Source organism: Polypterus senegalus, chromosome 12, assembly GCF_016835505.1.
Source record: "Polypterus senegalus isolate Bchr_013 chromosome 12, ASM1683550v1, whole genome shotgun sequence".
Taxonomy (NCBI): Eukaryota; Metazoa; Chordata; class Cladistia; order Polypteriformes; family Polypteridae; genus Polypterus; species Polypterus senegalus.
The window spans coordinates 155,615,921-155,642,448 of NC_053165.1; the positions used below are offsets into that span (position 1 = coordinate 155,615,921).

The 26,528-nt window shown below is 38.2% G+C and overlaps 1 protein-coding gene across 3 annotated transcripts in view; it reads left to right on the forward strand.

Moving 5' to 3' along the window:
- Positions 1 to 26,528, forward strand: part of brd4 (bromodomain containing 4) — a 130,798-nt gene that overhangs the window by 84,660 nt on the left and 19,610 nt on the right. For 2 of the 3 annotated variants that reach the window (XM_039770389.1, XM_039770392.1), the window contains exons 4-10: positions 795 to 1,113; positions 15,643 to 15,780; positions 16,195 to 16,336; positions 16,883 to 17,370; positions 17,595 to 17,987; positions 24,625 to 24,753; positions 25,054 to 25,272. In XM_039770389.1, the coding sequence (XP_039626323.1) occupies positions 829 to 1,113; positions 15,643 to 15,780; positions 16,195 to 16,336; positions 16,883 to 17,370; positions 17,595 to 17,987; positions 24,625 to 24,753; positions 25,054 to 25,272 (1,794 nt within the window). In that variant the 5' untranslated portion in view covers positions 795 to 828. The remainder of the gene's footprint in view (positions 1 to 794; positions 1,114 to 15,642; positions 15,781 to 16,194; positions 16,337 to 16,882; positions 17,371 to 17,594; positions 17,988 to 24,624; positions 24,754 to 25,053; positions 25,273 to 26,528) is intronic. The other variant, XM_039770390.1, reaches the window with a different exon arrangement.

The following is a 26,528-nucleotide window of genomic DNA, read 5'->3' on the forward strand; positions in this document are numbered from 1 at the left end:
ACCATTTAAAGGTGCACTCTTTGTGATAGCAGTTGCTTACCATGTAGTTATTACCAATGTCATTACATGGAAATTATATTTTTAGGTAATAAAGAAATGTTAGGAAACTACAAGCAAATTTTCTAATCTGCTTGTGGTAATATCTATAAAATAACAGTAAATTAAAGGTAATCAGAAATTCACAATATGATACGGCTTTGAAAAGAAAAATGCCACTGGATTGAAACCTCCAAACACATCTATTACAGACATTCAGAGGTTGTTTTCAATTGGTTATTTTGTGTATTCTCTTATACAGAATTCAGTATTATCTAAGGATTAAATTACATATTTGTGTGTTGGGGTTTGTTTTGACTTTCACTACTGCAATAGCGTTAGAGTTCAGATTAGTGAAGATGACATTTTAAACAAGAATTACTGGTTTGTAGGTTGTAAAAACTAGAATCTGATAAACTGATTTAAGAGGAGATGTGATCTAAAACTGTTCGCTCAACCAGTAATTAACATTTTTTGTTTCAAGTATAAATTTTCTGATTTATGCATCTCTAAATTTCCCTGGTGTACATTGGGTCCCCCATGAGATGAATACTTTTTAGAAATTTTATTTGCATTACTTAAAGTAACAGTCCACCCAAAAATGAAATATTGTTAAATACTTCCAGAAGAAAACCATATTTTTTGGTCTTAGGCTGTTTTAAGCTTAGAAAAACAAAGATATCAGATGATTTTTAATAAGATATTGCAAACACTGAAATTATTTAACATTTAAATTTTTTTCTTTTTCTAATGTATAGAGAGCCTGGTGAGGTGTGCGATGGGATCAGTGGTATGTCTACGGAGACTGGCCCTGGGACGAGACTGAGAAACTTGCCAGCCATGGGGGATGGATTGGAAGCCACACAGATGTCCACAGGACAAGGCCAGGGCCTGGCCTCCCAGCCAGTGCCCACCTTTAATAACCCGTCACCACCAGAGATTTCTAACCCAGGCCGGCCCAAGCGGCAGACTAATCAGTTGCAGTATCTACTAAAGGTTGTTCTCAAGGCACTATGGAAGCACCAGTTTGCATGGCCTTTCCAGCAACCTGTTGATGCCGTCAAGCTCAACCTTCCTGTGAGTAAAAGATAGACTTTATATGAAGGAATTAACAGGCTTAAGTGATTTTACATCTGGTAGGAAGTATTTGAATGAAAATGCCTAATAGTGATGACTAAAGCAAAAACATTTACAGTCTAACAAAATTAAAAACTGCCACTGTCATTATCTACAAAAATGTGCTTATATTTAATTTGTTTAATTTCAGTAATTGGAAATTACTTCTATGTCTTTTATAAGTTGGTAGAATCCCTCATCCTCAATAAATCCAAGAAGTACTATAAATTTTTTGTTAAATTTTCTTACTTTTCTTACTGCTTTTCTCCTCTGTCTAGTTTTAATGTTGTTCCGCAGATTTTTGCGCATCCCTGTGTTGAAGGTCGTAAGCTAATTAATAGGGCTGAACGATTAATCGATTTCCAATAGAAATCGTGATTTGAAACAATTCAATTAGTAAATTGCAAAGGCTCTTATTTAGGACTAGCAAAATACCCGTGCTTCGCAGCGGAGAAGTAGTGTGTTAAAGAAGTTATGAAAAAGAAAAGAAAACATTTTAAAAATAATGTAACATGATTGTCAATGTAATTGTTTTGTCACTGTTATGAGTGTTGCTGTCATCAAGGATTTGATTATTATTATTTCAATCAGGTTCGTATTTGGAGGATGTGTTGTGTTCAAGTTATATTCCGTGTTTGTCAACCGTTTCATTCATCGAAGTGTTCACTACACAAATCGGTACTCGTGAATCTAAGATGTTTAACAGGCATTCCCGGTATTAAGTTGTGGATTTGCCTGCGAATATTTAACGGCAGCATGTCTATGAACTTAATTTAAACTTAAGCTTTACACCTTGCTTTCCTATTGATATGTCTACAAAGGCTTGTTCAGATTCAGAGGGTTGTTCCTTTCTTACTGCATCAATAAACCAGTCGTCTTTCTCTTTATCTGAGACTTCACACACTGCATGCACGGGTTTACCTTTCCCAGTCCTGCAAAGTCAGTTCACGTGAGCCGCTCGGAGTACATGCATCAAAGCTTCTCAGCTGTGCTTGTGCTATCTCGTGCGATCTTGTGATGTCCACGGCTTTATTTAATGTTAGCTCACACCCGGCACTTAAAAGTTTCTCTCACACTTATGCTGAGTTTGTGCAAAACACTATTCTATACCTGACCATCTCATCTTCATTTGCATAAGCACAGTCCTTCACCAGCAATTTTAACTCCGTTACAAAGTGATGAAAAGTCTCGTTTATAACCTGTGTCTTCTCATTAAACTTGTATCTCGCGAATATTGTATTCGTCTTAGGCATGACAAACGCCAGCGGCAGCGTGTCTATGAACCTAATTTAAAGTTAAGCTTTACACCTTGCTTTCCTATTCGTTTTCATAAGCACAGTTCTTCACCAGCAATTTTAACTCCGTTACAAAGTGGTCCAAAGTCTTGTTTATACCCTGCGTCTTCTCATTAAACTTGTATCTCACGAATATTGTATTCGTCGTAGGCATGACAAACGGCAGCAGCAGCCTATGAACTTAATTTAAACTTAAGGTTTACTCCGTGCTCTGTTTCCGCAGTAGCTGTACTTATGAATATGCTTGTATGCATCACTCGCTTCATATTCTTTTGCTGCCTTCTCAATTGTGTAATGCGTTTTTTGAACAGGTTTCATTCATTGAAGTGATCACTACCCAAATCGGTACTCGTGAATCTAAAATGTTTAACAGGCATTCCTGATATTAAGTTGTGGATTTGCCAGCAAATATTTAGTGGCAGCGTGTCTATGAACATAATTTAAACTTAAGCTTTACACCTTGCTTTCCTATTGATAGGTGTACAAAGGCTTGTTCAGCATCAGAGGGTTGTTCGTTTCCTACTGCATCAATAAGCAGCTCGTCTTCCTCTTTATCTGAGACATCACACACTGCATGCACGGGTTTACCTTTCCCAGTCCTGGTTTGCATAAGCAAAGTCCTTTACCCTCGAATATTTAGTGGCTGCATGTCTATTGGATAGCTCCTGACGGACGGCCTTCTATGGGCAGGCACTCAATTACGTGGGAGGTGTGATGATGAGGGACGCAACTCCACCTCACACGGCGACTGAGCTACAGGCTATGGCCATATATTTGTACCTAAGTAGGTTCCAATCATGGCTGTTACGCATAGAATTTCGAAATGAAAGCTGCCTAACTTTTGTAAGTAAGCTGTAAGGAATGAGCTTGCCAAATTTCAGCTTTCTACCTACACAGGAAGTTGGAGAATTAGTAGTCAGTCAGTCAGTGAGGGCTTTGCCTTTTATTAGTATGGACTAGCAGAATACCCGTGCTTCGCAGCGAAGTAGTGTGTTAAAGAAGTTATGAAAAAGAAAAGGAAAAATTTTAAAAATAACGTAACATGATTATTAATGTAATTGTTTTGTTATTGATATGAGTGTTCTCATATCTCTCTCTCTCTCTCTCTATATATATATATATATATATATATATATATATGTATATATATATACTCAAAAAATTAGCATATTGTGATAAAGTTCATTATTTTCTGTAATGTACTGATAAACATTAGACTTTCATATATTTTAGATTCATTACACACAACTGAAGTAGTTCAAGCCTTTTATTGTTTTAATATTGATGATTTTGGCATACAGCTCATGAAAACCCAAAATTCCTATTCCAAAAAATTAGCATATTTCATCCGACCAATAAAAGAAAAGTGTTTTTAATACAAAAAAAGTCAACCTTCAAATAATTATGTTCAGTTACACACTCAATACTTGGTCGGGAATCCTTTTGCAGAAATGACTGCTTCAATGCGGCGTGGCATGGAGGCAATCAGCCTGTGGTAGTGCTGAGGTGTTATGGAGGCCCAGGAGGCTTCGATAGTGGCCTTAAGCTCATCCAGAGTGTTGGGTCTTGTGTCTCTCAACTTTCTCTTCACAATATCCCACAGATTCTCTATGGGGTTCAGGTCAGGAGAGTTGGCAGGCCAATTGAGCACAGTAATACCATGGTCAGTAAACCATTTACCAGTGGTTTTGGCACTGTGAGCAGGTGCCAGGTCGTGCTGAAAAATGAAATCTTCATCTCCATAAAGCTTTTCAGCAGATGGAAGCATGAAGTGCTCCAAAATCTCCTGATATCAAGGGCAGGGTCAATGCAGCTAGCTAAAACACAGTGGACCAACACCAGCAGCTGACATGGCACCCCAGACCATAACTGACTGTGGGTACTTGACACTGGACTTCAGGCATTTTGGCATTTCTCTCTCCCCAGTCTTCCTCCAGACTGGCACCTTGATTTCCGAATGACATGCAAAATGTGCTTTCATCTGAAAAAAGTACTTTGGACCACTGAGCAACAGTCCAGTGCTGCTTCTCTGTAGCCCAGGTCAGGCGCTTCTGCCGCTGTTTCTGGTTCAAAAGTGGCTTGACCTGGGGAATGCGGCACCTGTAGCCCATTTCCTGCACACGCCTGTACACGGTGGCTCTGGATGTTTCTACTCCAGACTCAGTCCACTGCTTCCGCAGGTCCCCCAAGGTCTGGAATTGGTCCTTCTCCACAATCTTCCTCAGGGTCCGGTCACCTCTTCTCGTTGTGCAGCGTTTTCTGCTACACTTTTTCCTTCCCACAGACTTCCCACTGAGGTGCCTTGATACAACACTCTGGGAACAGCCTATTCGTTCAGAAATTTCTTTCTGTGTCTTACCCTCTTGCTTGAGGGTGTCAATGATGGCCTTCTGGACAGCAGTCAGGTCGGCAGTCTTACCCATGATTGCGGTTTTGAGTAATGAACCAGGCTGGGAGTTTTTAAAAGCCTCAGGAATCTTTTGCAGGTGTTTAGAGTTAATTAGTTGATTCAGATGATTAGGTTAATAGCTCGTTTAGAGAACCTTTTCATGATATGCTAATTTTTGAGAAGGACCTATATATATATATATATATATATATATATATATATATATATATATATATATATATATATATATATATATATATATATATATATAGCAAAATACCCGCTTGCAGCGAGAAGTAAAAAGAAAAGGAAACATTTTAATAATAACGTAACATGATTGACAATGTAATTGTTTTGTCATTGTCATGAGTTTTGCTGGCATATATATATATATATACACATACACACACACACAGTGGTGTGAAAAACTATTTGCCCCCTTCCTGATTTCTTATTCTTTTGCATGTTTGTCACACAAAATGTTTCTGATCATCAAACACATTTAACCATTAGTCAAATATAACACAAGTAAACACAAAATGCAGTTTTTAAATGATGGTTTTATTATTTAGGGAGAAAAAAAATCCAAACCTACATGGCCCTGTGTGAAAAAGTAATTGCCCCCTTGTTAAAAACTAACCTAACTGTGGTGTATCACACCTAAGTTCAATTTCAGTAGCCACCCCCAGGACTGATTACTGCCACACCTGTTTCAATCAAGAAATCACTTAAATAGGAGCTGCCTGATACAGAGAAGTAGACCAAAAGCTAAACATCATGCCAAGATCCAAAGAAATTCAGGAACAAATGAGAACAGAAGTAATTGAGATCTATCAGTCTGGTAAAGGTTATAAAGCCAATTCTAAAGCTTTGGGACTCCAGCGAACCACAGTGAGAGCCATTATCCACAAATGGCAAAAACATGGAACAGTGGTGAAACTTCCCAGGTGTGGCCGGCCGACCAAAATTACCCCAAGAGCGCAGAGACGACTCATTCGAGAGGTCACAAAGACCCCAGGACAACGTCTAAAGAACTGCAGGCCTCACTTGCCTCAATTAAGGTCAGTGTTCACGACTCCACCATAAGAAAGAGACTGGGCAAAAACGGCCTGCATGGCAGATTTCCAAAATGCAAACCACTGTTAAGCAAAAAGAACATTAGGGCTCGTCTCAATTTTGCTAAGAAACATCTCAATGATTGCCAAGACTTTTGGGAAAATACCTTGTGGACTGATGAGACAAAAGTTGAACTTTTTGGAAGGCAAATGTCCCGTTACATCTGGCGTAAAAGGAACACAGCATTTCAGAAAAAGAACATCATACCAACAGTAAAATATGGTGGTGGTAGTGTGATGGTCTTTGGTTGTTTTGCTGCTTCAGGACCTGGAAGGCTTGCTGTGATAGATGGAACCATGAATTCTACTGTCTACCAAAAATCCTGAAGGAGAATGTCTGGCCATCTGTTCGTCAACTCAAGCTGAAGCGATCTTGGGTGCTGCAACAGGACAATGACCCAAAACACACCAGCAAATCCACCTCTGAATGGCTGAAGAAAAACAAAATGAAGACTTTGGAGTGGCCTAGTCAAAGTCCTGACCTGAATCCAACTGAGATGCTATGGCATGACCTTAAGAAGGCGGTTCATGCTAGAAAACCCTCAAATAAAGCTGAATTACAACAATTCTGCAAAGATGAGTGGGCCAAAATTCCTCCAGAGCTGTAAAGACTCATTGCAAGTTATCGCAAACGCTTGATTGCAGTTATTGCTGCTAAGGGTGGCCCAACCAGTTATTAGGTTCAGGGGGCAATTACTTTTTCACACAGGGCCACGTAGGTTTGGATTTTTTTTCTCCCTAAATAATAAAAACCATCATTTAAAAACTGCATTTTGTATTTTCTTGTGTTATATTTGACTAATGGTTAAATGTGTTTGATGATCAGAAACATTTTGTGCGACAAACATGCAAAAGAATAAGAAATCAGGAAGGGGGCAAATAGTTTTTCACACCACTGTATGTGTGTGTGTGTGTGTGTATATATATATATATACACACACACACACATATACTATGGGGTGCCAAACAGGCAAATACATTGATTTTATGAATATATAAAGTCAAAACTTGAATATATAAAGTCACTGTCGGAATATATAAAGTCAAAACTTGAATATATAAAGTCAGCTTCGGTATACATAAATCAAAACTTTTTTCTGAATATATAAAGTCATCGCTGGAATATATAAAGTGAAAACTTGAATATATAAAGTCAGCGTCAGAATATATAAAGTCAGCACTGGAATATATAAAGTCAAAACTTGAATATATAAAGTCAGCGTCAATTTATAAAGTCATTCCTGATTATATAAAGTCAACATCGGATTATATAAACTAACTCCTGAATATATAAAGTGAAAGTCAAAATCTATTGATTGAAACGACTCTGAACTCTGAAGTTAACAAAAACGTATTCAGAAAAATAAATTAAAAAAACACTGTTCGGTTAATGTTTTGAAAATGATGCATGTGCCCTGTCCAGGATTGGTTCCTGCCGTGCGCCCAGTGTTGGCTGGGATTGGCTCCAGCAGATACCCATGACCCTGTGGTCGGATTCAACGGGTTGGCAAATGGATGGATATTCCAGCGCTTACTTTGTACATTCCAGTGCTGACTTTATATATTCAGAAATATTCCAACGCCGTCTTTATATACTCAGGTTTTGACTTTATATATTTGGGAATAACTTTATATATTCAAGTTTTGACTTTATTTATTCGGGAATGACTTTATATATAACAGTTTTGACTTTATATAGTTAAATTTATTTATCATTGCATAACTTTTTCTTTACCATAGAAATTTAAAGACTAAATTCAACTTTAATTCCTAACAAAGATATTTCTGGCGACTAAATAGAACCCACTTATATCCAAATTCGAGCTATTGAGCTGTCGCCTGCCTGCCTGAATAAGTCACCCTCGCTTCTCTCTTACTTTTTTACCGTTTATTTAATCATGGCTAGTGGCGGAAAAATTATAAAATGGAAGGAGGATTACGCTGAATATGGCTTTACCAAAACAATTATTGATGGCGAATCGATTATTCATAAAGCTTCAATTGGTGATCTGTTTTTCTGTGTTAAACTCATTTTTTCATACTTCTTCTCAAACCAAGGGGGTGCGAGGGTAAAATGAATCGGGAAGGGTTGATCAATGTAATCGGTGTACCTGGAAATCATGCATTGACAGAAGTTCCCCTTTGTTTGTAATGCAAAGTGTGATTTACAGTAAATGCGTGATTTTTTTTAACACATTATGGGACCACATGCATCGAAGCTTCTCAGCTGTACTTGTGCTAAGAAAAGGAAACATTTTAAAAATAATGTAACACAATTGTCAATGTAACCTTTTGTAAGTAGTGCCTGGAGGATTCAGTGTGGAGAAACTGTAGAGACAGCGTGTGTATTAACTTGTGGAATTTTCTGTGAGTATTTAGTGGCAGCGTCACAAACTCGCTTCCGTAACACTGCGTTAGCTGCGGAGCTCACCTCGGAGCGAAATGAGGTGAATGGGAGGGGAGATGATGACGTGACTCCCCCACCCGCATTAACTGTCAATCCCCCACAAACACAGTCTCTCGGAATTTGCATAAGCACAGCCCCTCACCTGCAATTTTAACTTAATAGTTACAAAGTGATCAAAACTCTTGTTTATATCCTGCGTCCTCTCATTAAACTTGTATCCCGCATTACCCGTGGGCATGACAAACGCCAGCGGCAGCCTGTCAATGAACTTAATTTAAACTTAAGGTTTACACCGTGCTTTGTTTCCGAAGTAGCAGCACTCATGAATATGATATTATATGTCATTTACTCGCTTCTTATTGTTTCGCTGCCTTCTCAATTATATAATACGTTTTCTTCAGCGCCTTTTGGAGCTCTTCCTAGTTTTCTACATACTGCGTTGACAGTCAGTTCATGTGATTATGTGGGAGGCGTGATCTGTCACACGAAACTCCGCCCCCGCGGCTTTCGAGCTCAACTCCATTACGGTAAATGGAGAAAAATAGCTTCCAGTTATAACCATTACGCGTAGAATTTCGAAATGAAACCTGTCCAACTTTTGTAAGGAAGCTGTAAGGAATGAGCCTGCCAAATTTCAGCCTTCTACCTACACGGGAAGTTGGAGAATTAGTGATGAGTGAGTGAGTGAGTCAGTCAGGGCTTTGCCTTTTATTAGTATAGATATACAGTATGTTATGCAGCTTGTCTGACCAGTAGGCATTGTATTACTACAAACACACTATGCACATTTCTGCAGATATTTTTGCACTTCACCGATTTGCCTTTTCATAATTTTGGCTGGTTAGTGTTTTTTCCTTTAGTAAATCTTTCATCTAGACTCCTTCAAAATGTGTTTTTTTTTTTTCCTTTTCGGACCCATTGCTGTGCTCTTTGATACACAAGTGAGACCTGTAGCTATGAGCAAGCTTCAGGGGATCATGACTGTCAAACAGAATGCTATAGCCATCTTTATTTTTTTTTAAATAAGGAAAAAAATACTCCCTTCGTATAAAATACACATATGGTACATACTTGTAGATTCACAAAGAACCAAATAGATGATTTTTGATTGGTAGGTGCCTTCTAACAAGTATGATCAGCTACTTCACCCAAACTAGTTAATCAGCGAGTATAGTAACTCAACATTACCTTCAGTTGGAGGTTGTGTGTGTGTCCAAAGTCACCAATGTGGACCATTTAGTTACAAAGCGCAGCACATCAATTAAAACAAAAAAAAAAAAATTATAGATATTACAAAATGCTTGACATTGCATCCATTCCTTAATTGCATGATTATCTACCCGATATTTTACTGGAAGATCATTATATTGGCAACAGAATTCAGCTATCAAATGTTATAAGTGAAGGCACTGAAACAGGGTTGGACAAAATAACGAATGCCAAGTTTGATCACTGTAGTCAACCTGGGCATAGACAATCCTGACCAACTCGTGGAAAGGGAGTTCCATACGGAACAAGTTTTACTTTGATCTCTTTTCTGTGCTTAGCTGTATATGGGCATGTGTTGTGCAGCCACCTCAATGTCTCTTTTGTGTTATATATACATGCTGTCTGGCTTGGTGATACACTGTTCTGATGTCCAATGTTTTATTAATAGAGTCTCACTTAATATTCTAAAGCCTGCAATGTGTTTGTCTATTGGCTGGTTTTATTATTATTATTTTGGAAAACTTGGCTTAATGCTGCTGTTCTGTTAACTCTGTTATGTGGTGTCTGAGCGAGAGGTCTGCTCTGTTGATATGAGCTCATCTGCTGCTCAAAGTGGCACCCACCACTCGTTATAAATTATCTCTTTAAACTAGTGTTTGATTCATGTGTCAGCATTTCTGCTGTTCATTTATTTTGAAGTCAGTGCTTTATTGAAAAAATGCAATAGGATTCACTTTATTTAAAATTAAAACAGCTGCAGTGCAGTGGGCGCCTCCAAAATAATTAAACAAGTCCACTTTCGATCTGTGTGCTGTTTTAATTCATTCATTATTCTCACACTGTCGTGGTCTTGCTAAATGACTAGCCCATACTCGTCTTTAGAATATTAAGACAATCAAGATGAGAACAGGCCACTCGCCCCAACAAAGCTCACTAGTCCTATCCACTTAATTCTTCTTCTAAAAAAAAAAAAAAAAGTGGTCTAGTTTTGAAAGACGCTAAAGTTTTACTGTATGCCATGCTACTTGGTAGCTTCTTCCAAGGGTCCATGGTTCTCTGTGTAAAGAAAAATTTTGAGTTTGAGCTAAATTTACCCTTAGTTTCCAACTGTGTCCCCATGTTCTTTATAAACTCATTTTAAAATAAGTCTCGATCCACTGTACTAATTCGGTTCATAATTTTAATCACTTTAACCATGTCACCTCTTAATCATCTTTTGCTTAAACTGAAAAGATTCAGCTTTTTTAATCTTTCTTCATAATTCATCCCCTTTAGCCCTGGAATCAACCTAGTCTCTGTTCTCTGCACCTTTTCTTGCGCTGCTATGCTTTTTTTGTAGTAGCCTGGAGACAAACACTGCACACAGTACTCCAGATGAGGCCTCACCAGTGCATTACAAAGCTTGAGCATGACCTTCTTGGACTTCTACTCCACACGTTGTGCTATACAATCTAACATTCTGTTTTCCTTCTTAATGGATTCTGAACATTGTCGGGAACTTGATAGCATAGAGCGTACGACTCCTAAATACTTCTCATAAAGTGTACTCTGTGTTTTCAGACGTCCCATTGTGTATTCGAACCTAGCATTTCTATTTCCTATGTGTAATACTTTACATTTACTGACATATTTCACTGCCACAAATCTGCCCAATCCTGTATGCTGTCTAAATCCTTCTGTAATGATTTAACAGATTCCCAAATATCTGCCAGTCTACCTATCTTGGTATCATCTGCAAACTTATCCAGCTTGTTACTTCTATTCCTATCTAAATCATTTTTGCATATTAAAGATAACAGTGGCCCAGCACTAACCCCTGTAGAATGCCACTCTTAACATCAGCCAATTCTGATATGGTTCCCTCGCACCATCACCCTCTGCTTCCTGTTTCTGAGCCAATTCTGCAAACATCTGAAAACATCACCCTGAACTCGAAAGTTTTTTAGTTTGATGCACAACTTCTAATGTGACACCTTATCAGATGCTTTCAGAAAGTCAAGATAAATAATATATCCTCCACGTTGATTAAATCCTTTTGTTGCTTCCTCATAGGATTCCAGCAAGTTAGTAAAATATGACCTTCCTTTTCTGAACCCATGCTAACTGTTCAGAAAAACTCCTGTACTTACCATGTGCTGCTCAATCTTACCCTTAATTCCTTCTGTTAATTTCCTGTGATGCATGTTAAGTTTACTGGCCTATAGTTGTTTGAATCTACCTGGTCACCCTTTTTATATAACAAGGCAATATTTGCCATTTTCCAGTCCTTTGGAATCTCCCCAGTGCGCAGTGACTTCCTAAAAGTATACGTCAAGGGTTTATTTATGTACTCGCTAGCCTCCTTAAGAACTTGAGGGTAAATATCTGGTCCTGGTGATTTGTTTAATTTCAGCCTATTTAATCTGAGTAGTACTTCTCCCTCTGCAATTTCCAAATCCTTCAGTACCTACTTAGTAGTCCCGTTTACCTAGGGGAGGTTATCCATATGCAAGTTTAGAGCATCCACTATTTCATTGTCTGTATCTTTTAATTCTCCTTTACTATTTCTGATGAGCTTCACATCCTCCTTGGCTGTTCTTTTGCTGCTACTACTACTTGTCAGAACAGCAAGCCATAAAAGCAGCAATGAAAAGGGACCTAAATCTTTACAAGGCACACATGCTTGCACTATGCCTTACTACTTCATTGTTAATATTTTTTACTTGTTTACTGGTGAGACTTCAAAGCATGAAGTGCTTGTGACAGTGTTGCTTGCATCTCGTTTGTGGTGCCTAGCTGGCGTGTTGCTGCTGCATGGACAGCTATGAGAAATTAGAAGTAGGCCGTTGTGGAGCCCAGGGTAAGCACTTTTTTTTTTAGGGTACAGGACACATCTGTAGGAAGAATTGAGAGACAGGGGTGAGGGATAGGATTGTGTTTTTACTAACATGCTGGAATCCTATTGTGCTTTTCCACCAAAGCAGATTGAAAACAAGTTGGCAGTGCTGATGCTTCTTTTTTATTATAGGGTGCTGGTGCATGGGATTTTAATGGCTCATATTTTAAAACAAGTTTGTCTTTTTTTTTTTTTTTAACATACATTTAGTGCCTTTACATATGTTACTATAAGCTATTGATTTATTTTTTTTTTAGTAACTAAAAGTAGTTAAAAAAAAAAAAATGCAGTTTTTATGATGAATTTTGACCTTGGAGGAAAAAATAGCCTAGAATTGTGCGAAAGTTAAATCTGACTTTGCCAATGAAAAGTGCCTTCCATTGAGCTAGAGCTGAATCATGTAGGTTTGATAGGAAAAAAGTTACAGCTCAGAAGAAAATACTGTAAATTAGTTGAATATAATAAATTTATTGATGGAGATCAAAACAGAACCATCAAATAGAGCCACAAGTTTAAAATCTAAATAATTAATTTAGAGAAATTGTAGCTGACCACCAAGACTCTAATCTTGTGAATGAGTCATTGCTTTTAGAAAATACCCATTTACTCATCTTAGTTTAATCACAGTAAATCTTTGTTTCAGTGTTGTACTGCTCTTAAAGCTGGTGCTGTAAAGAAGTATGTTTAAATATTAGAAATTTTAAAGGATAAGATTGGTAATTTTGAAGTGTCTTGAAGTTTCTGTAATTGTTGCATCCATTCATTTACCCTAGAAACTTTCAAGTTAAAAATGTATACATGTAAAAAGAAAGTACATCTCATCCAGTGGTTTACGATGACAGTTTATGAAATACAAGAACAAAAATGACACTAAAGCCTTAAAACGTACTAAACCTTGTGGAAATTACAGTTGTTTTCTTTTGTGACAAAACTTAAATACACATGTGCACACATCCCTTTTCTGCTTTTTTAATTCTTACTATTAATAAGCTTTAAGATATAAATCTTGTTTGACTTAAGAGGATTCAGCTAGTGATGCATGATTTTCTTTGTTTGTAATTCTGGCTACTTGTTCCTAACCAGTGTTGGGGTAGCAATTTCTTGGATGTCAAGCTCTGGCATTTTTTTGACCACATCATTGCCATGCTTCAAGCACTCCTAGAGAACTTACTTTGCAAGATGAACATAATATTTCAGGTAACATAAAATAAACCTCTTTTTCTGCCTTGAAACGTTTCATATTGCAAAAACAAACAGTAGGGCGGCAAAGTGACGCAGTGGTAGTGCTGCTGCCTCACAGTAAGGAGACCTGGGTTCGTTTCCTGGGTCCTCCCTGCGTGGAGTTTGCATGTTCTCCACGTGTCTGCTTGGGTTTCCTCCGGGTACTCCGGTTTCCTCCCACAGTCCAAATACATGCAGGTTAGGTGCATTGGCGATCCTAAATTGTCCCGTGTGTGTGTGTGTGCGCCCAGCAGTGGGCTGGCACGCTGCCCAGGATTTGTTTCTGCCTTGCGCCGTGTGTTGACTGGGATTGGCTTCGGCAGACCCCTGTGACTCTGTGTTAGGATATAGCGGCATCGATAATGGATGGATGGAAGGAAAACAAACAGTAAAACCTTGTTTATATGTAACACCTTTTGAAAACAGTTAAAATTTGCAGTTGTCAAAAGCGGTCAGTTATTTGGTAAACTCCAAGGTGATGTCATTTGAAGTTATAAAATTTAGGTGAATGGGTTTCAGTATTCAAAGATCCAGTGATTACTGATAGAATAATCCCATTGAGTGTGTTTGTATGCATACACAAAACCTGGATAAGGTGAGTAAATTGGTTAAGTTGAAGTCTGGTTTCTTAATGTGTGTTTAAATGCGAAAGAATGCTTCTGGACTTCTCCTTTGTAATAACTCTTCATCATTAAACAGCTCAAAAAATAAACGTCATCATTGGCCAGTGTGAATCCAAGACAAGCATGAAACCGGTCATTTTCTTGTGTTTTATAAATATGTTTAGTCCTTGATGTTCTCTGGAATAAATAACATTGATACCCTTTTAGAACCTGAGCCACTGATAAAACACTCCATGACCTAAACACACTGCTTCAACATGTCTATAGCAAATGTCAGTTTAGTTTAAATCCAGCTATTTTATTAGTATGTTTTTGTTACTAGATTGCATGCAATACACTCTTTTTTGCTTGGCTTTGCAATTGAGCTGTGCAATGGAGTGGCCCACCGGTACATGTGCATTTTGCTTTACACCCTGTACTGCTGGGATAATAATAATTCAGTTAAAACAAGTATTGTATTAGGTTGCTTGTTTAAAAAATAATCAGACTCTGCATGTTAATTTTAACGTGGGTTGCCCCCCAACACTGCTCTCAAGATTGTCCTGCTAAGCTTAACACTTGTGTACAGCTAATCAACATAAACAACATATATAGTTATGACATAGTGATGTCTAAAATACTAAGGCAGAATTTTTTTAAAACGCGAAGGAATAATGCAGTTGCTTAAACATTTATCTCAAGGAAATTTATCTTGTGGGTGCTTCAACATGTGGCTACTGGAAGTGTTAGTGAAATGACTATTACAGTGCAGTGGACATGCACAGAGTATAAAATCCTTAACTGTAACCTGGTTAAGGGTTTACATGACCAAATAATCAGGTTACTCATAGAGAAATCTATCTTTTTAACGAGGTTTCTCAGAGACTAATAACCTGGGTATTCCGAGATATTAATTTTTGTGGCATTTTAGAAAATGGGTTTCTGTAAATGTTACCAAGGCACATGTAAATATGCTAATTAATTAAATTATTAATTTCTGTGGTGGATATGCTTTAAACTCTGAAATATGTCCTGTATTTTCTAGTACATTAGTTCAGTGGTAAAAGAGTATGAATCATGGCCCTGGCAGTATGTGGTTAGAGAATTCATGGTCTCTATGAGGTTTTTCTCTAGGTATACCGGCTTTTTTCATATCCCATAGAAATGCAAAATTGGTAAATGGGTGACTGTACATTGAACTGGGCATGTGTGGATGTGTGTATGTGTTCTGCAATGCACTGGTGCAATATCAATGGTACTATGAACTAAATTAAGCAGGCTTGGAAAATTGAGTGGGTTTTAGACACAATTTTAATTCCCCTTCCTCCTTCAAAGACCAATGTGTTTTTTTTTTCTTTACTTTGATATCCTTTTTAGGACTATTACAAGATAATTAAGTGTCCAATGGACATGGGAACAATCAAGAAGCGACTAGAAAATAGCTACTACTGGAATGCACAAGAATGTATCCAAGATTTCAACACAATGTTTACTAACTGTTATATTTACAACAAGGTATTTTTTTGTGTTTTTGTATGTTTTTTAAGTATATTCCAGTAATAAGACATTACCTAAATACATATATTACATTGCCTTAGGTGTCCAAATTGATTTTGTTGTTGTGTGCCATGATGTGGTAACAAAACATTGTGTTCATGGCAGAATTACTATGTCCCAATGAACAATAAAATTTAGTTTCCTTTGACCAAATGATTGAAACTTCTATTTCATTGTTAAAGATTTGTTTTTTCTGAAATATAGGTCTTTTACCCTTTTAATGGTCACATTATACTTTTTGATACCTTTACATGTGTATTTTTGTAGGTTTTGTTAGAAACTGGAAAATTCTAAAATTGAGAGATTAATGAACCTAGATCACTTCTGGAAGTCTGGATTAAGGATGTCTCTTGTTCCTTTATTTCAAAACAGCAAGGAGATGACATAGTCTTAATGGCAGAAACCCTTGAGAAGATGTTTCTCCAAAAGATCTCAGAAATGCCTGAGGATGAGACTGAAATTTTGGTGGTCCCACCTACACCCAGAGGACGAGGTCGAGGGAGAAAAGAAGGAGGTAAAGCCCACCTGGCTTCCACCTTATCCATTAGCATGATTTACCTCCATGGTCTTTTTTGTGGAGGGGAGATTGGTTGAGAATGGGCGGTTGGGTGGGTGGATTAGCATAGCTACTCCACACAACCACACAATTTCAAATTTCTTTGTAGCATCTGTTAAGAAGATAAAAAAAATTGTTACAAATGCATCTGAATCACAAGACCAACACTTCAAGACTGGTAGAAAGAATTTTTTTATTTAAAGTGGAGAGGCTTTTTTTGTGTGAAGTCCAGATAATTTGAAGTTGTCCCTTTTTCTTGCTCTTAATTGTAGTATTTTTAAAGTTTGACTAGCACATTCTTTCTTTCTTTTCTTTTTTTCAAACTAGAGTATAAAACAGTTGACTGTCATGTCTGCACTTGAATCCTTTATAGATACTTTTTTTTATTTCCTATTTGTAGATTTGCCTGCGGAAAGGACTGCAACATTATTTAACTTGTGAAAGAAAATATGCATTTTTTTTTATGGCATTAAATCATTGCTTTGTTACATTCTTTTTCTTTAGCTGTCAATTCAAAACCTGGAACAGAAATTGAATCTTCAACACCTCCACAAACTAGAGCTTTGCAAACAGTACCACAGACTCCCCAAACCAGAGGAGTGACACAGACTGCCCAAGTGTCGCAGACAAGAGACTCTTCACAGAATGTCCAGGCTTCACAGATCAGAGGACCACCGCAGACACCTCCAGCTTCCATCCATCGGGTGCCTCCACAAAATACACAGACTCCTCCACCCCCACAGAACAGGGTGGCAACACAAGCACCGTCAGCTCTTCCCATAAGAGCTACTCCTCAGCCTGCACCCAACCCTCCTTCTCGAACAGGTTCTGCACCGCCGCCTCCTGCAACTGCACAGCCACCAACTAATTTTCCAATAGTTATACCTGACTGCATTGTTCAGACACAGGTTATGACCACCGTGCCTCCTCCTCCTGCTCAGACTGCACTGCCTACTGCCCCAGTTATTCAGACATCCACTGCACCAGCAAAGGTAAGACAAGCTACAGAGCAGTCAAAGTTTTAATTAATGACAAATGATTTATAGTACTAATAGTCCATAAACATACCCACCTAGTATTGAAGTGCCCCAACTAAAGATCTTGAAGTACTGAATGTGTAGAGATGCATGTCTTAAATGAATTTGAATGTTATTCAGTGGGATGGTTTTGTAAAAAAAAATTTTCATTTTTTTCACATGTAACATCTGCACATTAGCCTAAGAAAGGTGTGAAAAGGAAAGCGGACACTACCACACCTACCACGATTGACCAGATGAGTGAGTCTCCATTGCCTGCTGAGCCAAAACCTGGTAAAACTTTGCCTAGAAGGGAGAGCAACCGGGCACTCAAAGTAGGTAAAAAGGAAGCTCCTGATTCTCAACAGTCAACTTTGGCGTTTGAAAATCCTAGTGGGGCTATCAGCAGTAACTCTGGAGGAACCAAGCAAGTTGAGCAGCTTCGGTACTGCAGCGGCATCATTAAGGAGATGTTTGCCAAAAAGCACGCTGCCTATGCCTGGCCTTTCTATAAACCTGTTGATGTTGACGCACTTGGGCTGCATGATTATTATGATATCATTAAGCATCCTATGGACTTGAGCACTATAAAAGTAAGTATGGATTTTAAATGTACTTCTGAAGTAACGTATTACATTTCTCTTGCACTGATTAGTTGTGGATGCATAAATTTAATCTTATAATGGCAGGAGGTGTACTGCACACCAGTACCTTTTCTGTAGAGCTTCTTCAGTGAATACTCCACCCATACTTGATTTTTTTTTAATATTTTACCCAATGTACTTAGTAGTTGTGACTAAGTAAAATGTTTAATTCCATGAAGTGTGGAGAGAGAAAAATTTATGATAAGCCAGTAGTGATCAGTGCTGTACAACTAAAATGTCCAAGGGGTGGGTAATCATGTCTTACTCGTGTTGCATAATCCACGTCATTTGTTCACTTGTATTCTGAAAACGTATAAAATGCATGCTATTTTGCTCTTCTTCCCATTAGGGATCGCCAAATCGGATCGTCTTTATTCATATCTAACTGTCCTCGATATCTTGCTCTGTTACACCCACCCCCTGCATGTCCTCTCTCTCCATATCCTTAGACCTCCTCTTAGGCCTTACTCTTTTGCTCTTACCTGGCAGCTCCATCCTAAAGATACTTTTCCCAATATACCCAGCATCTCTACTCTGCACATGTCCAAACCAAGGCAGTCTGACTTTGTCTCCCAGCCTGAGCTGACCCTCTAATGTACTCATTTCTAATTCTGTCCATCCTTGTAATACCCAATGCAAATCTTAACATCTTTAACTCTGCCTCCTTCAGCTCTTGTATTCTGTTTTTTGGTCAGTGCCACTGTCTCCAATCCATATAACATAGCTAGGCTTACTACAGTCTCTTTCGCTCTTGCTGGTACCCGTCTGTCACAAGTCACTCCTGACACTCGTCTTTACCCACTCCATCCTTTGTGGACTGTTGTGAAAAGGGAATAGATGTTATTTACTCCAGAACACATCAAGGACTAAACATATTTATAAAACACAAGAAAATCATTACAGGCTTCAAGAAAGGGCTCGGAGCCAATAACTGATGTAATCCCACCTCTGCCTTGAATGTATCCGTCACTCCTACCGCAGACCTCACCACTGTTATATTTCCCTCATATGTATCCTGTACCACTCTTACATACTTCTCGGCCACTTCTGATTCCTCATACAGTACCACAGCTCCTCTCTAGGCACTCTGTCACATGCTTTCTCCAGGTCCACATAGACTCAATACAGTTCCTTCTGTCCATCTCTCTACTTCTCCATCAGCACCCTCAGAGTAAACATTGCATCTGTGGTGCTCTTTCCTGGCATGAAACCATACTACTGCTCACTAATCATCACATTCCTCCTTAACCTAGCTTCCACTACTCTTTCCCATAACTTCATGTTGTGGCTCATCAGTTTTATCCCTCTGTAGTTAGTACAGCTCTGCACGTCCCCCTTATTTTTAAAAATCAGTAGCACTACACTTGGCATCCTCTCACTTTCCAAGATTGCATTAAACAATCTGGTTTAAAAACTCAACTGCCATCTCTCCTAAACACCTCCATGCTACCACAGGTATGTCATCTGGACCAACAGCCTTCCTATTCTTCATCCTCTTTATAGCTATCTTTCCTTCCTCCTTGCTAATTCATTGGACTTCCTGATTCAGTATCTCTACATCATCCAACCTTCTCTTTCTCTCTCATTCTCATCATTCATCACCTCTTAAAGTACTCATTCCATCTGCTCAACATACTCTCCTAACTTATACGTTTCCATCTTTATCCTTTATCACCCTAACCTGCTCCATATCTTTCCCAGCTCAGTCCCTCTGTCTAGCCAATCAGTACTGGTTCTTTTCTCCCTCTGTAGTGTCCAACCACTCATACAAATTCATCTTATGCCATTTTTTAGACTTCGCCACCTCTTTCTTCACCTTATGCCTTATCTCCTTGTACTTCTGTCTACTTCCTTCATCTCTCTGAATATCCCACTTCTTCTTCGCTGATGTCTTGCTCTGTATACTCTGCTGTACTTCTCCATTCCACCACCAGGTTTCTTTGTTCTCATCCTCCTCCTCCCTCTGTCCAGATGTCATACCAAGCACCCTTCTACCTGTCTCCCTTGCCCAGCTAACTGGTAACTCTCTTTAGTGCCACCCATTGCCTGTCTTACCTTCTCCCTGAACTCCACTTTACAGTTTCCCTTTTCAACTTCGAGTATTTGATCCTTAGGTCTGCCCCCACTCTCCTCCTCTTCTTGATATCCATTGTCATCCTATAGACCACCATCCTATACTGCCTTACTATCCTTTCTCCTGCCACCACTTTGCAGCCCCCAGTCTCCTACAGACTAACCTTCCTGCACAGGATATAATTTGTCTGTGTGCATATTCTTCCTCTTTTGTACATCACCCTGTGTTCATCCCTCAACTTAAAATACATATACAACACAGCCATGTCCATCCTTTTTGCAAAATCCACCATCATCTGACCACCTTCATTCCTCTACTAGACACCATTTATACCCACCACCTTCTCATGCATTCTGTTCCTTTCACCAACATGTCTAATGAAATCCGTTCCATTCACCACTCTCTCTCCCTTAGGAACATTCTCCACCATTTCATCCAACTCACTTTATAAATCTTCTTTCTGATTCATTGCACAAACAACTTATGGGGCATATGCACTAACAACATTCATCATCACACTCTGTTACCAGCTTCATAATCATCACTCTGTACGACACTATTGTCATGCTGTTTTGCTATAATAGTATTAAATATTCTGTATACTTATGGAAAAATCAGCCGTCATCATAAATGGGGAAACTAAAACCAAATGGGATTGCTTTTTTGAATAGCCGATGCAATCACTACAAACTATATAGGGCAAGTAACATATTAAAAAATATCATTTTTGAGTGGAGTAGTCCTTTAAATGTGCTTAGTGGTTTTAAAGTTAAATTTACTACAGTAGAGTCTCGCTTATCCGACGTAAACGGGATAGCAGAACGTTGGATAAGTGAAAATGTTGGATAATGGGAGGTGTTAAGAAAAAGCCTATTAAACATCAAACTATATTATAATTTTACACATTAAAAACCTAATATTCATGCTTTACAATAAAACAGAAAACATTAGCTGAAATGAGATTACAGTGACAGAATTATCTGAAGTTAAATACAGTATGTACTGTACTTAAGTTCAGTCCTGTGATCATTTAAAGAAATTTTTGATCGTAGTCTGCTTTCCTGACGAGTGCTGTTTCTTCGTTGCCAAGTCTCGGCATCTTTGCAGCATCATTATGTTGATTCCTGTAGCTTATTCTTGTTGCTCGATGTGTTTAATTGCAGTTTCTAGAGCCTTAACACCATCACTCATATAGTCAACATCCGTATCAGCGTATACTGTTTACTATGGCGCTGTGACGTGCGTGCTGTGATGTGTGTGCTGTGACGTGCGAATCCCAGTCTTGCACCCGAAAACACGAAGCGGAGTCGCAGTACTTTAGCAACACCAGCTTTATTCAGCTTGAAACAGCAACAGCGCGGTTATTCATTGTAGCGGGATCTGCCACTCTCCTATACACAGACACAGCGGTCAGGCAGGGTTGTGGCCCAGTAATAACTGTGCCCTGCGCATTTATAATGTTCCATGTTCCTTGTATCACCCATCGACGGCAAGTGCTTATAGCATGTCTACAATCTTTTCGGATTTGCTTTTACAGTGAACTGCTACAGCACTGGGTGACTGCGATTGCTTTGGGACGCTCTTCCGCGTGTCGTCCCATTGGGTGTAATCCCACAAGAGTTTAGAAACTCACTCACACCAGCCATGATTCTTTTCAAAGGTAAAGTGCAGGTTAATTTGTTTTATGTATTTTTACTTTAAATTTTGTATTAATCATTTTTATATGAATAGTTTTGGGTCGTGGAATGAATCATCTGAGTTTCCATTACAGTATTTTTTATGGAGAAATTCACTTTGATATACGAGTGCTTTGGACTGCGAGCACGTTTCCGGAACAAATTATGCTCGCAAACTGAGGTTCCACTGTTATTAGCTGCGGTAGAGTTGGGAGCAACAAAAAAATAGACTACGCTTGCAACTTGCAGTTCTTGTTGCTGATTAATGTGTTTTTTTTTTTTTTTTGCGATGGGACGTTGGATAATACGGAATGTTGGATAAGTGAGACTCTTATTTTATCAGAAAAATAAAGTTTTAATACATTTTCATTTGATTGGACAATTATTAAAAAGCCGCCAATATTTTTTTAGTTTCCCCATCACATATTCTTCCTTTGTTTTGGTTTTTATTGGGTGGGTGGCATATTCCACATAGTGATGCTTGTGAGTGACTTTCTTTGTAAGGCACATACAACATCTGCATATATGCATATATTGGCTGTAACATTATTATAGATTGTAAAAATAACCATACGTAATAACTGGTGAATATTCTTACTGCTATTATCTGTTCAGATGTAGTGAGAATGTGACCTTTTAGTGATTGTTGTACATGTATCAACGTTGACTTATCAAGGCTTACTTTTTTCAGCCACTTTTGGTAATGATTTGCTGTTTAGTGTGTTTTCAGTTGTGAAACATGTTTATTTTGCTGTGATGCACCAAAAAAGATATTTCTGCCTCACAGCAACTACCTACAACAAGTGCCTACTTCTTGTCAGTTTTGCATCGCTAGCTAAGGCAGGGGTCGGGAACCTTTTTGGCTGAGAGAGCCATGAACGCCACATATTTTAAAATGTAATTCCGTGAGAGCTATACAATATGTTTAAAACTAAATACAAGTAAATGTGTGCATTTTATGTAAGACCAACACCTTTAAAGTACAATAAGTCTCTTCTAGTGCTGCATGGTTTTGCTGATGGCTTTGTAATCTGCTTGATACGTGGTGAGGTTAAGCTTCATGCAGGCGTTGAGACTTCCATCCGTTAAACGTGATCGTAGGTTGGTCTTAATGTTCTTTAGATGTGAGAAAGACTGGTCACATGCATACGTAGAGCCAAACATTGTCAGTACAGCAATACTCACACGCTGCAGTGTGTGTTATGTGACGGGAAGCGCGTTCCAAGTTTTGACAATCAGCTGGTCCGCGGGTTGAAGTTTTTTAATTTCTCCCCACTTGTGTTTGCTCGCCAACTCTGCTTGTTGTCGTGCAAGTCTTTCCAAATCTTTATTTGGTGACTTAAACTTATTCTCCCACATGTCTGAGGCCTTCAGGTCAGCAGCTTGTAGCTCAAAATCTCTGAAGGAGACACCGGGGATGTAACTCAGTTTGGCGCTGTCCACTGCACACTCGTGTGGATAGGTGATGAACTTAAAAGACGAGCGCCACGAAATTCTCCAAAGCGCCTTTGAATGACTTCAGGAGATTAGATGTGAAGCCTGCTAGCTGCTGAAGATCAAGATGTTGAGCAGGGTCACTTGCTGTGCATGCATCTTTAAACTCTACCAGTTTTTCAAAGTGTAGTAAACGACCTGTTTCAATGTCGGCGATGAAGAGTTCTAGCTTGTTTTCAAATGCAAACACTACTTGTTGAAGGGATAAGACTGTATTTCCAAAGCCTTGCATTTTCACATTGAGCTGGTTCAGATGTTCAGTCATGTCCACGATATAGCAGAACTTCAGGAGCCACTCAGTGTTAGCTAACTCAGGATGCTCGACGTTTTTCATTTCAAGAAAAGTCCGGATTTCGCTCAGACATGCAATTTTATCATTGCATATTAGACACACTGCAGAACCTGCTCTCTCCACAAAGGCGAATTCCTCTGTCCATTCCTGCTGAAAAGTACGATACTCCTCATCTTTTTTTCTTTTAGCCATCTTCTTCGATAAAAGGGTTTCTGCAATTAGTTAGCTGACTACTTCATTTAAAGGAGGGAAGTTTACTTCCTGACCTCACAATGACCCGTGTACATTACGCATTATCCAATAAAAATTTGGTGTTGTCCCGGAGGACAGCTGTGATCGGCTCCAGCCACCTGCAACCACGAACATGAGTGGTAGGAAATGAAATGATTGAAATACATGAGAGTGTTTTATATTTTTAACGTTGTTATTTTTTTATTAAAGATTTGTCTGCGAGCCAGATGCAGCCATCAAAAGAGCCACATCTGGCTCCCGAGCCATAGGTTCCCAACCCCTGTATTAAGTCATTGAATCTTGTTTATTGACTTACCAAGAAATGTGTGTTTTGGAATATTTAACTTAAGTTATCTTGTCAAGTAAATTTTGCTTACCCCATTGACAATTGTTTTACTAAATAAAAAGTAAAACGGCTCGTTTCAAATTTGTCTAGTTTTTGCATATGCATTTTTTGCAGGGTAGTAATGAATTGCCACTCAATTTATCTACTATCAATTTGGAATGTTGACTGAAGAATGTGAGAGTTTTTTTTTTTTTTAAGTATTAAACAAATATTAACTGGTTATTGAAATTTTAATATACAATATCTGCTGTAAGAATTTTCCTTACCAGTAACCGATGCTATGAATCAGTATACCATATTTTTTTTCATTGTGTTGGGTCTTTATAAATTTCATGTAACACTGTATTATAAATGTGCTGAAACATGTTTTGTTTTACTTTCTCCTGAATAGTTTGGTCAGATAGAAATGTATTAAAGCATACACTTTGACCAGATGTTGCTGATGCTTACTTTGTACTTTTGTCATCCTGAAGATGAAATTGGAGAATAAAGGCTACAGAGACGCTCAGGAGTTTGCAGCTGATGTACGATTGATGTTTTCTAATTGTTACAAATACAATCCTCCAGACCATGAGGTTGTAGCCATGGCTCGGAAACTGCAGGTGAGGCTCCACCCACTGATTTTGAAGTTCAGAACTATTAAGTTAAAGGCTGTATATTGCTGCTAAATACAGAGGTCTTAAAATATTCTAGATAGTATCACTCTGCTTTTATTCTTTACTATATGAAATTCAAGATTTAATACATATTGGTGTTATTTTCTAAAGCATGCTTTTTTTAATAACACTGATTTGTAATTTTGAATGGAAACAGATAAAATGTTATCTAGTAATTACACATTTATAAACAAGCTGTTTAATCTGTCTTATTTTTTGTGGGGGGGTGTGGTTAATTTTATAAAGGATGTTTTTGAAATGCGTTTTGCAAAGATGCCAGATGAACCAGATGAGCCTTCCATTCATGTGCCGACCCCAGTGATTCCTGCTCCCACCAAACAGCCTGCTATGGCTCTCCCTCCATCCTCCAGTGACAGTAGCAGCGATAGCTCTTCAGACAGTGAGAGCTCCACTGATGACTCAGAAGAGGAGCGTGCACAGCGACTTGCAGAACTGCAAGAGCAGGTATGACAAGCATGTGAGGACAAAATAGGTTAATTAGACCTGCATATCAAACTGAAGGGGGCACTTAATACATTATAAAAGAAAGGATTCATGGAACACTTTATAGTCTTAAATGATGTAAAATTATTTATAATCAATATACTCTTTCAAATCTTTGTGCATTTACCAAGTATATAGAATTTCATGCATGGTGCAGCTGTTGCTAGATGCAGTTGTGTTGATGTTTCAGCAGTTTTCATGTTAACCATAAATTGCACAGCAATGGTAGTTTTTCAGAGATTTTCAAACTTCATTTTAACAAACTGGAAGCTACTGCATGTACAGCTATATTAAAAAGGTGAAAAAATTGTAACACATAATTTCATTTGCTTTTAGTTCTGAATGCAAAATCTGAAAATGTTTCAATTTTAAAGTCTTAAATCTCTAGCCTGTATATTCATAACTAGGTATTTACAGTGTGTTTGCTAGTTTTCACTACCTGTCCACAGAATATAGACGCGAGAGACCTCCCTTTCTAGTTTGTCCGTTCAAGCACTTCTGCATGTTGAATGATCATAAATGTTTATTTTTAAAAGCCTTATGGCAATCTGTGTGTTTTGGAAGGTACTTTATTTGTAACATATATCTTGTCTATTTGATGCCTGCCAGCAGTTGCATTTTGAAAGATACAATGTGTAAATCGTTAAGAACTGGTTATTGCATAATTGATTTATTACCTCTATTTTTAATAAAAAAAAAGAGTCTTTAAAATCAAGAATTGAATTTCTGTACAGAGTAGTGAAATGCATTGTGTTTTGTTATTGCTAAAATTTACTTTACCGCAAGAAAAATCAAGTACTAAACCAGACATACTTTTAAATCATCAGATAATGCCTAAGGTTATGAAATCAAATTTGGAAATGTTTTAAATTACATCATACATATACACTCTTAAAAATATATTAAAGTGACAACTAAAATATAAGTGTTTTCCCTTATGTTGTGATTTAGTTTTCTTCATGTTGGTGGCATGATAAAGTCAGCCAAATAAAAGTCAGTGCAAGGATCAGGTTAGTGTCACTCTTCTAGTGCCGTGCTTGGGCATTTTGCAGCATTGCTAGCTTGTAATTCCTTTAGACTGTTTGATATAATGTTTTTCTTATAGGTTTCAATGAAACCTGTCTTATCTGAGTGTTTTGAGTGCCTCGATTGTTTGGTTTCTGTTGGAATTTTGAGCAGCTTGAATGTTTTAAGACTGTATAGAAAAGCAGGATCCT